Source organism: Primulina tabacum, chromosome 1, assembly GCF_025594145.1.
Source record: "Primulina tabacum isolate GXHZ01 chromosome 1, ASM2559414v2, whole genome shotgun sequence".
NCBI lineage: Eukaryota > Viridiplantae > Streptophyta > Magnoliopsida > Lamiales > Gesneriaceae > Primulina > Primulina tabacum.
The window spans coordinates 57,637,730-57,650,769 of record NC_134550.1 but is presented as its reverse complement, the minus strand read 5'-3'; the positions used below and the strand labels follow the sequence as shown (position 1 = coordinate 57,650,769).

The following is a 13,040-nucleotide window of genomic DNA, read 5'->3' as shown; positions in this document are numbered from 1 at the left end:
CCCCTTTTCCTTTCTCGTCGAATACGTTATACGAGCAACTCCTGACAACTAAACTGAAAAACCTAAGATCATATATCTTGATACCACTATGACTCGTTTAAATGCGTATATTTCGTTTGTCAAAAAGGAAAGGCATGTTTCGACGTCACTTTTACACCCCCTATTTCCGTAAGATCGTGAAGTAGAGTGGTGATCAGAAGTGGCAAACATAATTTAATTTTTGAAGGGATAGAATGGCACGAACTGTCAGGACATTATTAACCCCTCCACTCATCAAGTTCCTTATTTTCTCGAAGTGGAATACTGCCTCGAACACAACCCTGCACCTAAAGAAGAAGAAAGATTTTCTCCAGTGAAACAGCTCCTCTATAGTTCTAGGCAACACCAACTAAGAGCCACTGTCCACTACTTGTTGCCATTTCCCTCATCAAAACTCAACCATAGTGGTACAGAAGTTAAAACTTGGGATGCAGAGTATAAACATGGTAAACTTAAGCAACAAGGCTTAAAATACGAGGCCAACATAACAAAGAAAATCCAACTACAAAATCAACCAAAATACCATTTGCACCAACAGCAGACATACAAATGAAAACATACATGTCAAAATCTCTGTGCTAATCAAATGTACACTACATCATAATTTTTGCCCGCAACTTAGCAAACAACCTTTAGCCAACTCAACCAACGTACACCCTTCATAAATGGATAAACTTAGCACACGATTTCATGTGTCTTGGAGCAAAAGTTTCATTAGATTACTTGTAAACTCTGAAAAAAATTCAATTAACCGAGAGAGGAAATCTATCTTGAGATGGGACTAGTACCAATAAAGCTCTCCTACAACGGTTGAGAGTACCGGTGAATCAGATCATCCAAATTCTTACGATCAGTTCCCTGCAAGATTGTATAATGTTGTATTCACCTTAAATATTGTCTAATTTGAGCCAGGTATACAGCAAAATAAAGATGAGCATTGTTATGGTACCTTGGCGTATGTCTGAGCGTATTTGAGAAGAGAGTAGCACCAAGGATATGATATGACATCCAACAAACCAGGATCGTTGATCATCACAGAGATTATTTGAGGTGCATATTTTCCTCTAGATGCACCTATCAATTTCTTGACAACTTCGGTTCCATATTTGTCATAGGACAGGGGAACTAAAAGCGGTTCCATTTGATCTACTAAATCTCGTAGCCGTTTGTGTTTCAGCAATCCAATTAGATGCTGAATCAGAGAACTCCTGAAATCGGATTTTGGATTTTTTTATGCAAATTTGTATATAAGATATGAAAAGAAAACGTGTGTGTTGGTCTTCGTATACATACCCAAATTCATCGCCAGCCAAAGAAAATATTTCATTGTCCGTTAGTATTGTTCCAACAATAGACAGTACGCCGCTCCAGTGTTCTGATAGGAGGATTTTTAGGAGGTTGGACCCGTTCTCGTCAACGGCCAACTCCAAACAAAATTCAGTTATGGTATCCAGTATTGGCTGCGAAAAAACACGAGTGCTTTTCCAGATATCGTAAAGTCAAAAAAATTAGGATAAAAGTCAGTAATAAATACTTGTGTTTCTTTAGCAGGGACAGGGAAAATTTTGAAGCACTGGCCAAGAACTTGGTAACCAATCGGGTGGTTCGCGAGCGGAACGGCAAAATAACTGAAGCAGCGCATAATACGATAGATTTGTTCTTGTTCCATAGGAAACCCTATGAATTTCTGCATGGTCTCGGATCTACAAAGAAACAAAAATCATAAAACGGAATTGTCACCTTCATTCAATGAAATTAATTCCAAAGAGAAAAAATAATCCAGAATTCTATAGCATACCCTCGAGGGTCGAGACAGACATGAATTAGCAATCGGGCATCAACGGTGACCGAAGAAACCAACTGGTTCTTCTGTTCTTCATCGCACACCTCGAAAAGTTTTAGAATAACATCGCTACCAAACCGATTAAACATCAACTTACATATGTGATCCTTCACCTCTGAAAAGATCATTTGGATGTCTTCCAGTTTCCTTTCTTGGAGTTTCTGAAGCAACAATTGGCAACCTTGTTCTTCCATTGCTTTCGAAAACAACTTGCCCTTTCAAATCTTCAAATCTTCCAGGTTCCTTTATTGGAGTTTCTGTATATCCGGCGGAAGGGTTATTGTCATTCATAGGAAATCCATCAACATCCATCTGGAGAGGGATGTTTTCAGCGGACGGCGTTGGGATCTGACTGATTTCTTGCATCGAGCTTGTAGAGGCGGCGGAGTGAAGGGTTTCAAATTTTTTATCGGTTTTTATTAATCATCCGGGATACACTGGACCTTGCTTCTTGGTCCTTTCTAGATGTAAACACTTTGTCCACTAGCCACGTGTGCATGGCCAATTTCGTTCCATTTATTTATTCGCCTCGATCCATCTTATTTCATGTTATCGGAATAAAAAATAAAATTTTATATTATACAAATAGGTTCTGCACTGCGTTATTAATTAATTAAATTAAACGTAGCGGGCCTTTAATGGGTTTTTTTTAAAAAATATTATAAATTAATAAAATAATTATAAAAATATAGCAAATTGGGAGGATTTGTAAAAATATAACAATCCGGAACTAACTGTCCCGGATTCATATTTTTTTATTTTTTTAAAAAAAAATAAGGAAAAGAAAGTGGGGCACGTATTTTTTTAAAAAAAAATATAAGGGAGATCGGCGACGGTTTATGAAAAACCGTCGCTATTGGCGAAGATTTGGAAGACAGCGTCGATTTAGAAGACAGCGTCTCTATTCGCGTCGATTTAAACAACAACCGTCGCTAAAGTAAATCATTGTATTACTGCCACGGATTCTGAGAAGACGTGTCCCATTTTCTTTCTTCAAGTAGAAATACGGGTATTCTTTTTATCATCGTCAAAAATAATTGTTCCTCATATTCATTCTCGCAACTTATTTTTTTCATTCGATTTATATGTGCAAAATCAATCTTTTCTACTTCGATCATATATTAATATTATTTGTTGATTTTATCGTCCATTTCATTTGAAGAGATACGGAGATGTAATGTTTAATTTCGTTGATAATATTATAATTATATATTAAGAAATAATTTTTTTGTGTAATTTTTTTTATAATACTTGTCATTTATCTCATATAATAGCATCGTCCGTTGATATTATTACAAGTTTCTTATAATTACGTCTGAGAAAATAATTTAATTAATTTTTTAATATTTTGTTTGTATTATTTATATTATATTAATGTAATTATAATTTTGTTCACTAACATTATATGATTAGAGATAATTTAGTTAAATATCATATTTTTAATATTAATCGCGATGCTAAAAAATAGTTTGATATAATATTATATCTACAATAATTATATTTAATTTACGTGATATAATATTATATCTACAATAATTAAAAAATTTAATTAATATACTTATTTTAATTACAATAATTATATTACTTGATATAATATTATATTTACAATAATTACAATAATTACAATAGTTATATTTAATTTACGTGATATAATATTATATCTACAACAATTACAATAAATACAATAATTATAATATTAATTGTTTTATTGGAATTAAAATATGTATATAAATTACGAATTTTATATTTACGTGAAATTTTATGTATATTATATGTATAATTATAGTATTAATTGCATTATAAATTACGGAGGTTAAAAATACGTGAAATTTTAAAACTTATTCTCAATATACTTTAAAAACGTAACAAAATACTTTATAATTTCATTAGTATTAAGTACACTAATATTAACTCATTCTTATATTAAAATAAATTATTTATATTAAAATTACTTCTTAATATATAATTATAATATTATCAACGAAATTAAACATTACCTTTTCGTATCTCTTCAAATTAAATGGACCATAAATTCAACAAATAATATTATTATATGATCGAAGTAAAAAAGATGGATTTTGCACATATAAATCGAATGAAAAAAATAAGTTACGAGAATGAATATGAGGAACAATTATTTTCGACGATGATGGAAAGAATACCCGCATTTCTACTTGAAGAAAGAAAACACACGGGAGTTAAACGTCTTCTCAGAATCCGTGGCAGGAATTCACGGATTTACTTTAGCGACGGTGGTTGCTTAAACCGTCGCAAATAGCGACGGATGTTTCTTAACCGTCGCCACTAGCGACGGTTTTACATAAACCGTCGCTGATTTACCTTATATATTTTTTAAAAGATCCGTGCCCCACTTTCTTTTTTTTTTTTAAAAATAATAATAAATATGAATCCGGGATGAAAATCACGAATGTGAGAATGTATTTTGACTCTCCACATTTTTGAGTTAGTTATAGTTCATAATTGTGGAAGTATGTTGCCTCTTTTTCGCTCGCAAGTGCACGGTTGTCGAGTTTTAATATATTTGAGTAAACTATCGTTCTCACGAGGAGTGTGTATGTAAAAATATATCAGTACTTGTAATTAAAATAGTCACGACTTTATTTAGAAAAATCAATCAACCGGTTGGTTTGCTGAAAATTAATTAATCGCAAATAAATATTAATATAATCACCGAATCGAGAAAATATCAATGAGATAAAATATCTAGATGAGTAGATTTTCACGATAATTATTCCCGGTTGAATTATTATTCATGAATTCCAGTTATTTAATGACCAATAACACTTAATTATTTTATTCCTCTTTCCCAAGTCACGTATAAATTGTAACATTCAAGCTTCGATCCAAATAACCCTAATAAGAATCTAAGTTTAATTGATATATGTAAACAATGTGTCTCTAATGATCTATAATCCTAGTACCTCTCCCGAGTTGACAGAAAACAAACAAAGTATTGGGTAATAATTCTTGTATATACTTCGTATAGTGCCTGTACATTAGCATATACTCTACTTTTCAACAAAACCGGAAACAAATCTTCCTAATAATGAAAGTAACAAATGAACTCCTAAAATCTCTCTAATACAATCCAGAAAAATATGTACACAAATATACAATATTCTAGGAAATCTTCCAACAATCCCCCTCGAGCTGCCTTGAATATATGACTCATAGCAAGCTTGCCAACCAAATTTTCAAACTGTGCTTTGGGGAAATATATCAGCCACTTGACTTGTAGTAGGCATATAAGGCATGCATAATACACCATTGTCAATTTTTTCCTTGATAAAATGCTTATCCACTTCTACATGTTTTATTTTGTCATGTAGAACTGGATTATGAGCTATAGAAATAGTCGCTTTGTTGTCATAATAGACTTCAATTGGTCTTAGTATGAGAATCTTCAGCTCTTCCAAAAATCTCTTTATCCATGCACTTCGCAAAGATCATGTGTAACAGACCGAAATTCTGCTTCGGCACTACTTCTTTCAACGACATTCTGTTTTTTGCTTTTCTTACCTAGGATGCGTCCATCCAAAGTCTCCATGAACAAATTCCTTGATGAATGTTCCAGCCTGTTTGAGAAACAATCATCAATACAAATGGCAAGTCAAATTTTTTGGGAAGGTGGAAATTCATGATTGTTTTTCCCATATATTTTTATTTACGTGAGCTTTGAGCATACCTTAGAAATATTATCACTTTTTCACCAACCACATGTGCATCTATATCTGAAATCCAAATATTATGTAGTCTCTGGAGTCCGGACAAAGATCCCATTTCAGGTCTATTCTCTGCAACAATAAATCAGATTAAAGAAAAGGAGCACAGAGATTTTAGATTCATGCTGCGCAGAAGACCAGAACATATTATTGGCATGGTCTTCACCAATTTGCATAACGTAGATCCAACAATTACTGAAACTTCCTTGATATAAACTCTTATATACGAGCCAACTGGTACAGAGTCAGTTGTGTCTTGCTCCATACCAAGACTTTTTGCAAGAGCATGCTTTTGCGTTCTTGAAAAGTTATCAAATGCAAAAATTCTGGAATACTCAGGTGGCAGAGATTCCTACAAAGTTATAAAAGTCCCAAGAGATATTACCAACAAAGATCCAGGACAGTGCAATTAACTTAACTGAACATACTTTGGGGTCCCACGAAGAGGTTTGAAAGATTTGACACCTCTGTACTTGGAAAATCTTTTTCGAGCTGGGACATCTAATGGAGTATCGACTTCATCAGGAAACTCTGTATTGTAAAAATATAGATGCAATTAGCAACCAAATGAGAATTAGATGGGTTTTGGGTTTCAGTAAACAGGAACTAGAGAAGAAAATCAAAATTCAAATACAATTGCAACAAACTAAATGAAAGTCATGCTCAAAGATTTTTGGTATATCAAGACGTATTATTCAAACATCAAACTGCGCAAGGTATCTTCTGGGAAAATTCAATAAATTTAGCCAAACAACCTTAGATTTTATATTATCATAGCTTATAAATTCATGTATCTGAATACTGACTAAAAAAAAAAACTTAGCTACATGTCGGAAAATAAATAAAATACTGAAAGGTACCTTCATCTTCAGCATGTGCTTCTTTGATTTTTCGAATTTGAGCCTCAATCTGCTCTTTTGTTAAATTCTCACCTTCCTGAAGAACGAAGTAACCTCATTCACACATTCAGAGGAAAAAAAGGCAAATCGTTGTATAGCAGGCATTAAAAGAATGAGCTTCAAATTGCTTTTGTTGAAGAATACGGCCCTACTTAAGTGAGAAAACTAAAGTGTTCCATTTAAAACTATCCATTGAGACTATTGAACTATTCATCAACCGACAAAGTGAACTATTTTACATGAATAAAAAACGACACGAAAATCACCGATCTGCGGCCTATTCCAAAGAGTGCTCTTATAGGAACTTGTTATTACAGTTAAAGATGACATGGAATTCATGCCAAACTTCATTGTAATGCATTTGGTATATGCCTCCTGCTTAGAGTGCTTGTACAGGTTATTGACATTGATTGACGGCAGATAAGATCACATATTTACCATCGTTGAAGAATCTAAGTCAGTTTCTTCATCAGAATCTCTCAAATTCAGTGAAGCCTGATCCTCGTCTAACTCAAAGTCATTCTCTACTTTCTGATCAGAAGAGCAGGCCTCTCCATCTTCCACCACCATACCATCACCTCCATCTTCATCACTGTCCGGATAATCATCGTCAGAATCATCTATAATCCATGCAGCCTGTAATTTTTTTTTACAACAGTAGAAGCGTTTATTTACGTTGCATAGGTGGTGTGTTGTCAATCTCCATCAACGAAATTTAACATATAAGAAAAGTTCAGAAATTTTTAAACAAGGGAACAAACATGGCCACACCTGATACTCAGACATGCCCTTAGGAAGCCTTTTCTTTTTCACCCTCATCTCCTCTTCATACTTGTCAGCTTCAGCCATTTCTGCCTCTGTTGGCCACGTCTGAATTTAGAAAATATCAACAGATACTCAGTAGAGATGATATAAAGATGAAGGAAAGAGATATGCATCAGAAGAAAATTTAATGAACACGCTTTCCAAGCGCACAGCAGGTTATCTCAGATAACTGCTGACATAGCAAACAGCTGTAACACAAGATGCAGAAGTAAGAAATCAACATATAATTTGATTGAGGACAGCATTCCATGAAATAAAAGCCGAGGTTCCAGATGCCCAAATAGAAGTAACAGATATACAAGAACAGAATCAATTATCCAGAAGCTGAAAATATATGGAGCACCAATCACAAGATATCAACCTGTTCTCCTGCCAATACGTCTGGGATATTTTCAATGACCAAAGAATCTTGCTTCATAGGATCAGGGGTAAGGCACCTCACAACCTGCAATATGCGAGAAAAATAACAAAATGAATACAACTGAAAAGAGGACAAGAGCTCAACATCAGATGAAGTACGAAGATAAAACACTCTCCACCTGTGAAAAGACTCAAGTTCTAATCATGACATTTTAACTTAAAGCGCGACTAAAGATCCCATAACAGTAGCATGTTACTCTACAAAATTGTTCGCTAAGTTTCTAGGCACACGTTGAAAATCCATAAGAGTAGGTATATGCTAGATTTTTCTTTACTACGCTAAATTCGAAAGGAGCGGGTCAGAAACTCAAGTAAATAGAGTATATTAGCCAGGATTACTCCTTCAATGACCATCCAAATCCTCCATAAGATAAAATAGATACATAAATCACATAAATAACCACTAGACATGTTGACAGTCACATATTAATTCGGCGCCAAAATTTTCCTAGTCCAAAAGATTGGTCATATGTCGTTAGCTTTCATTTTTCACTGGGTAGCATAGAAAAAATAAGGTTCTGATAAGTGGTAGTCATAAGATAAATGGAGCCGAAAGATAAAACATATTCCATAATCATTAAATCATGTGTTGTGTAACTATGGCCATTGAATATTGATTGGACATAATACATCCATTGGTCCATAGAAGGTCACAGCAACTGCAAGTATTAACATCATATAGATTATTCGACATTCGATAATCAATACTTCGTCCAAAGCATGTAACTGCATTAAAGTTTAAACAACTAATGACATACTTGTGCATCATTTATACCTTCTGAGTCCATCAAGTCCCCTACTTTTCGTACATTCAGACACGGATCCTTGAGAAGTTCAATTTTGTGCAACTGAAAATCCCCTGCACCAGTTACGTGTACCTGATCCAGAAAAACTCAAACACTAACAGATATAATAGCAGTAAATCAACTACAGAGGCTGAGGATGTGACCAGCTGATTTACTGAGAGACGACAAGCACGAAGATAGCCTGTAAGGACAAGGGTACAATGTTCTGAACTGCAACCGTCGGCCACAAAGTCAACCTGAGACAATATTGAAGATTTGAACACAAGAAAAGCGATATTCCTTGACTCTGAGTTAAGTAGCATATAGTTTCTTCCTACATGTTAGAAACCAATTCAGATGCAATATATCAATTTAGTCAATGGCAAAGTATGGGTGTCCTTGTAACTTGGCAATCTTGTGTATAACTCCTCTCCAGTGCATGCAACTATATCGTGATATGCCACTAATGATGTTCCCGTCCTCAATTGTAGAGTCACAGAATTTTGAGACGAGTCATGAAGATTTGGAAGATTTAAATTATTTAATATCCACTTCAAAGATGAGTAAAGCAGGCTTTACAGATAATCTTCCAAGATATGTGACTATTCGAGGTGGTTGTGACAATTCTAATATGGTCACTTGAAGTCAAGCTAAAAAACAAGGAAGCTCATCCTCAGGTTCTAAGTTAAAGTTTAATTTTATTGTGGCCTTTGCTTTATGTAATTTGATTACTCGGGGAGGAGATTGGCCGAGTACCCTTCCCTTGTAGAGAGTCTATCACTTTCAAATAGAATTCTCGCAAATTGCTACCAAAAAAAGCTCCACATAGCACATCACATTTAAAAACTAAGTTCAATAAATTTGACATGAACACTACCTTACATTTTGTCTAGAATTACTCGCGACAGGAAATGGTGTTCACCCGACACAATTAAAAAGTAAAAGTAAATTCTTTTATTTAATCTAATCTAAATTAAATATAAGAGTAAAAAACAGTAATATCGATGTTAACAGAGAAAAGTAAGTCGGCTTCACCACGTCCATGCATCTCAAACTCGTTAGTATCGTCAGTAGCAGGGGGCTCTGGGGGATTTAGTCAAAATCTATTCGAGTGCAAAATATATTAAATGAAGGAAGATTAGCAACTCAAATGGGAAAACTATTAAGCAATTCAATCAACTAAGAGCAAATGCAATTTTTACGAGACTGCCTAAAAATTTGTCATATTGTACCTTTTGAGCCATAAGGTAAGGCCTTTGGCTTCGCCAATGAGGCACCTTAAGCCTTTGTTCCTTGAAAAGTGAAAGGAACTATGACCACAAAAGAAGTAAAGAGAACAAATCTCAGGAGCCAAAAAAAACTGAGGATTGTAGGACAGCTTTAGTTGCCAGTTTGATAATGACATTATGATGCAAAAGGGTAATCAATTAACAATTTACCTTATGCAACTCATCCTTTTTATCTGCGGGATAAAACTTGCAATCTTCTGGAAACTCAGAAGCAAGCTCAGACATGCACATCTTCTTCAGCTCATTTTTTCCTTTCAAGTCATCAGGAAGATCCTACAGACACCTCTGAGGTTTTAACCCATAATTTCCTTCCAATATTCTATAACTAACTGAACTAGGGGAGCGGCATACAGAGATGGCAATAGAAAAAATCATATACCCGAATTAGCACCACGGTGCTCGGGAGACCAAGTGTTCTGATTACCGAGAGACATTGAGACCCAAATGAATCAATAAAACAATTGGAGTCACTCTCTTCAGAAAATCCATTTGGGGATGCTACAAACACAATCAAATCAGCAATCTACAAAAAAAAGGCGTCAGCATAAAAAGTAAGTATAATTCAATAGTAACAAGTATTAGATCTGCAAATTAAAAAATGAACCAGAAATTACCTTGGCCATTTCCATGCATGCTAATAAATCACCATGGGGTGCTTTCAAGACCTAACGCAGACACATGAAGTTAATATCCGTCAACTTACACATTAACATTATAGATTTTCAAACAACATTACCAAGGAAATTATTTGTTATTCTCGTATACCATCATGATTCACATATTTACTATGAGCAAACAGGCAGTGGTAATAACTATCAGCAAACAACAAGCTCCTAAACTTAAATTGGAACTGTGTTAACAAATATTCTATCCTTACTGAATTTGACGTGCGTAAATATTACAAGTTTCGGCCTTAACCTCACTGAAGCTCACGACTTTCAGTTAAAAACCAAACTCATATTCGAAAACCGAACCATGCCCACAAAATTACATATTTCTGGCACAAAAATAACCATGAAAAGGTAAAATTTAAAGCTACCATACACATTAACATTATAGAAGAAAGTGAGCTGTCTATAAAATCCATCATTGAGATACACAGTTACACACAAAATGTTTGGGGATATAGACCATATTGTGGACATACCGTGACTCTCATCTTGTAATCAGATGAGCCAACAGCAGGAAAATTTACTCCATTTCTCTCTTCAGACAACAGAGTTAGGATGTCTTCTTCAAGTGAGTTCAAGTTCACTGAGGCTAAAAGGCCAAATAGCACCTAAGACACATACATGTTGTCACAATGTAATCTGAAAACAAAACTAAGCAGAAACTTTATTGACGTCTTTATGTTAGTCTTTTTTTAATTTTATTAAGTCTTTATGTTAGTTGCTTAAAGGAGCAAGGAAAAAAAGTGCATACAACAACACGAGGAGGACACATTTGCCCTGACAATGCCCTCTTCTCTTTCAATACCGCCGCCCTCTTCTGTTCCCTTATCTGCAGAGTCATGTTTGTTAACTACAATTCAGTTGAACGATGCAGTAAATTTCAAAAATTAATGCTACCCGACTCGATTTACCAGTTATTCGTGATATAAACCCAGTGCACTTACACCTATAGACGTAGAAAATCAAGTGAATAGAAGAAAAAATTCTGCATAAATTTTAACGATACCATCTTGTTGCGCTGAAGTCGAACAGCTTTCGCTCCTTTGAAAACATTGAGTTCGGGTTTTGACTTCTTGATTTTATCTGACAGCCAAAAAAAAACATTGAAATTGAGGCTATCTGTTCCGAGAAGAGATAGAAATTCGAAAATCAAGAAATTCACCTTTTGCAGAAACTTTGTGAACATTGCGCGAAGACTTGGAAGCAAACCGGGTTTTATGATGTTTGTTCAATTGAACCCTAGAGCCTCCCATGTCTCCGTCTTTCTTCACATGACTGTGATTTCGATTTCTTACAACCGTGGGAAAATCGGTATGTATATCGTCTCAAGGGCCTCAGCCCAAAATTACTTCCATCTGGGCTAGGCCCAAATATTGTTGGGCTTGGTACAATACCCGGAAGTAGAGGCCCCAAGAAAAAAATGGAAAGCATAAAAAAAATGGGGAAATATAGTTTACACCAATAAATATAGTTTTTTCTAATAAAAAGACAACATTTTTTAATGCATATCTGTATCTATTGAATATCTTATATACAATATTATTTTTTTATTGTTTAATTGATTATGATTGGATTAAAATATTTGCAACGTAATTTAATCAATAAATTCTGTAAAATTATTTTAACAAATTAAATTTTAAATAGTAATTATAAATAAAAATATATAATTTTATTCGGAGCAACATTTAATCATCAGTTGTCCATACATGTTAGACATGGGCCACTGGACTGGCATTGGTTACAATGGTAAATTGAACACTTGGTGCTTTATCTAAGTGGGTTGATTTTGTTTAACAACTAGTCTTTCTTTTGTTGAAAAATATATTTAAAATGTGAGTATTGAATATTTGAATGTTGAATATTTGAATGTTGAAAATAAGAGTTGTAAATATTGAAAATTAGTGTGTGATGATGTAGGTAATGATGTATTTTATTTTTGGATTATTTGTAAAGATTTCCTATAAATAGATCTCTCATTTGTGAAGAAAATCACAATTGAGTAGAGAGAAAAATATTATAAAGTGTGTAGTTTGGTAAATTTTGAGAGTTTGAGATTTTTACTTTTTACCATAAATTTTTACTTTTTCACAACACGTTATCAGCACGAAGCTCTAAAAGTCCTACATACTTTTCCAAGCTCCAAACAGAAGAAAAAGGTAACAAAAATAATTATATTTATTTTACTGTTATTTATTTATTGTGTATTTATTTAATATACAATATAATGTTATTATTAGAAATAATAAAAATAAATTTTTCATAAACTTGTTATAAATCCTGGGAGGATGTTAAGACGACATCCCACACTCCCGGTAAGGGATACGACAAGTATAAAAGCCTATAAGGTTTTTAAACAAAATAAATTATGACACTCATTATAATATTATGATATGATATACATAATTATTTAAACATGTCTAATATTATATATATATATCATATTATTACCATAAAATTATACAAATACATACCTTTATTTTTTTTGTACCCCAACGGTCATAAATGGTAAAAAACGGCTAGTTTTTG

At 33.8% G+C, this 13,040-nt stretch overlaps 1 protein-coding gene and 1 pseudogene across 2 annotated transcripts; both read right to left on the bottom strand.

The window, feature by feature from the left end:
* Window positions 1-49: 49 nt before the first annotated feature.
* On the bottom strand, window positions 50-2,300 carry LOC142553864 (pumilio homolog 12-like). 2 transcript variants are annotated; one of them, XM_075664393.1, is made up of 6 exons: window positions 1,838-2,300; window positions 1,574-1,742; window positions 1,333-1,499; window positions 989-1,247; window positions 828-897; window positions 50-326 (listed from the first exon to the last, which is right to left on the bottom strand). In XM_075664393.1, the coding sequence occupies exons 1-5, from the start codon at window positions 2,074-2,076 to the stop codon at window positions 841-843; spliced, it is 891 nt and encodes a 296-aa protein (XP_075520508.1). In that variant the 5' UTR covers window positions 2,077-2,300; the 3' UTR covers window positions 50-326; window positions 828-840. The 2 variants fall into 2 exon arrangements, with proteins under 2 accessions (XP_075520508.1, XP_075520502.1); XM_075664387.1 differs by lacking the exon at window positions 50-326 and having other exon boundaries at window positions 487-897.
* A 2,540-nt stretch (window positions 2,301-4,840) lies between these two features.
* Window positions 4,841-11,793, bottom strand: LOC142553853 (uncharacterized; annotated as a pseudogene).
* Window positions 11,794-13,040: the final 1,247 nt, after the last annotated feature.

Excerpts from the sequence above, each read along its gene's own strand:
- LOC142553864 (XM_075664393.1), bottom strand. The coding sequence starts at position 2,076 with ATGGAAGAACAAGGTTGCCAATTGTTGCTTCAGAAACTCCAAGAAAGG. Across the intron at positions 1,500-1,573 it reads TCCCTGCTAAAGAAACACAA|CCAATACTGGATACCATAAC; the intron begins GTATTTATTACT and ends GTTTTTTCGCAG. Across the intron at positions 1,248-1,332 it reads TTGGCTGGCGATGAATTTGG|GAGTTCTCTGATTCAGCATC; the intron begins GTATGTATACGA and ends ATCCGATTTCAG.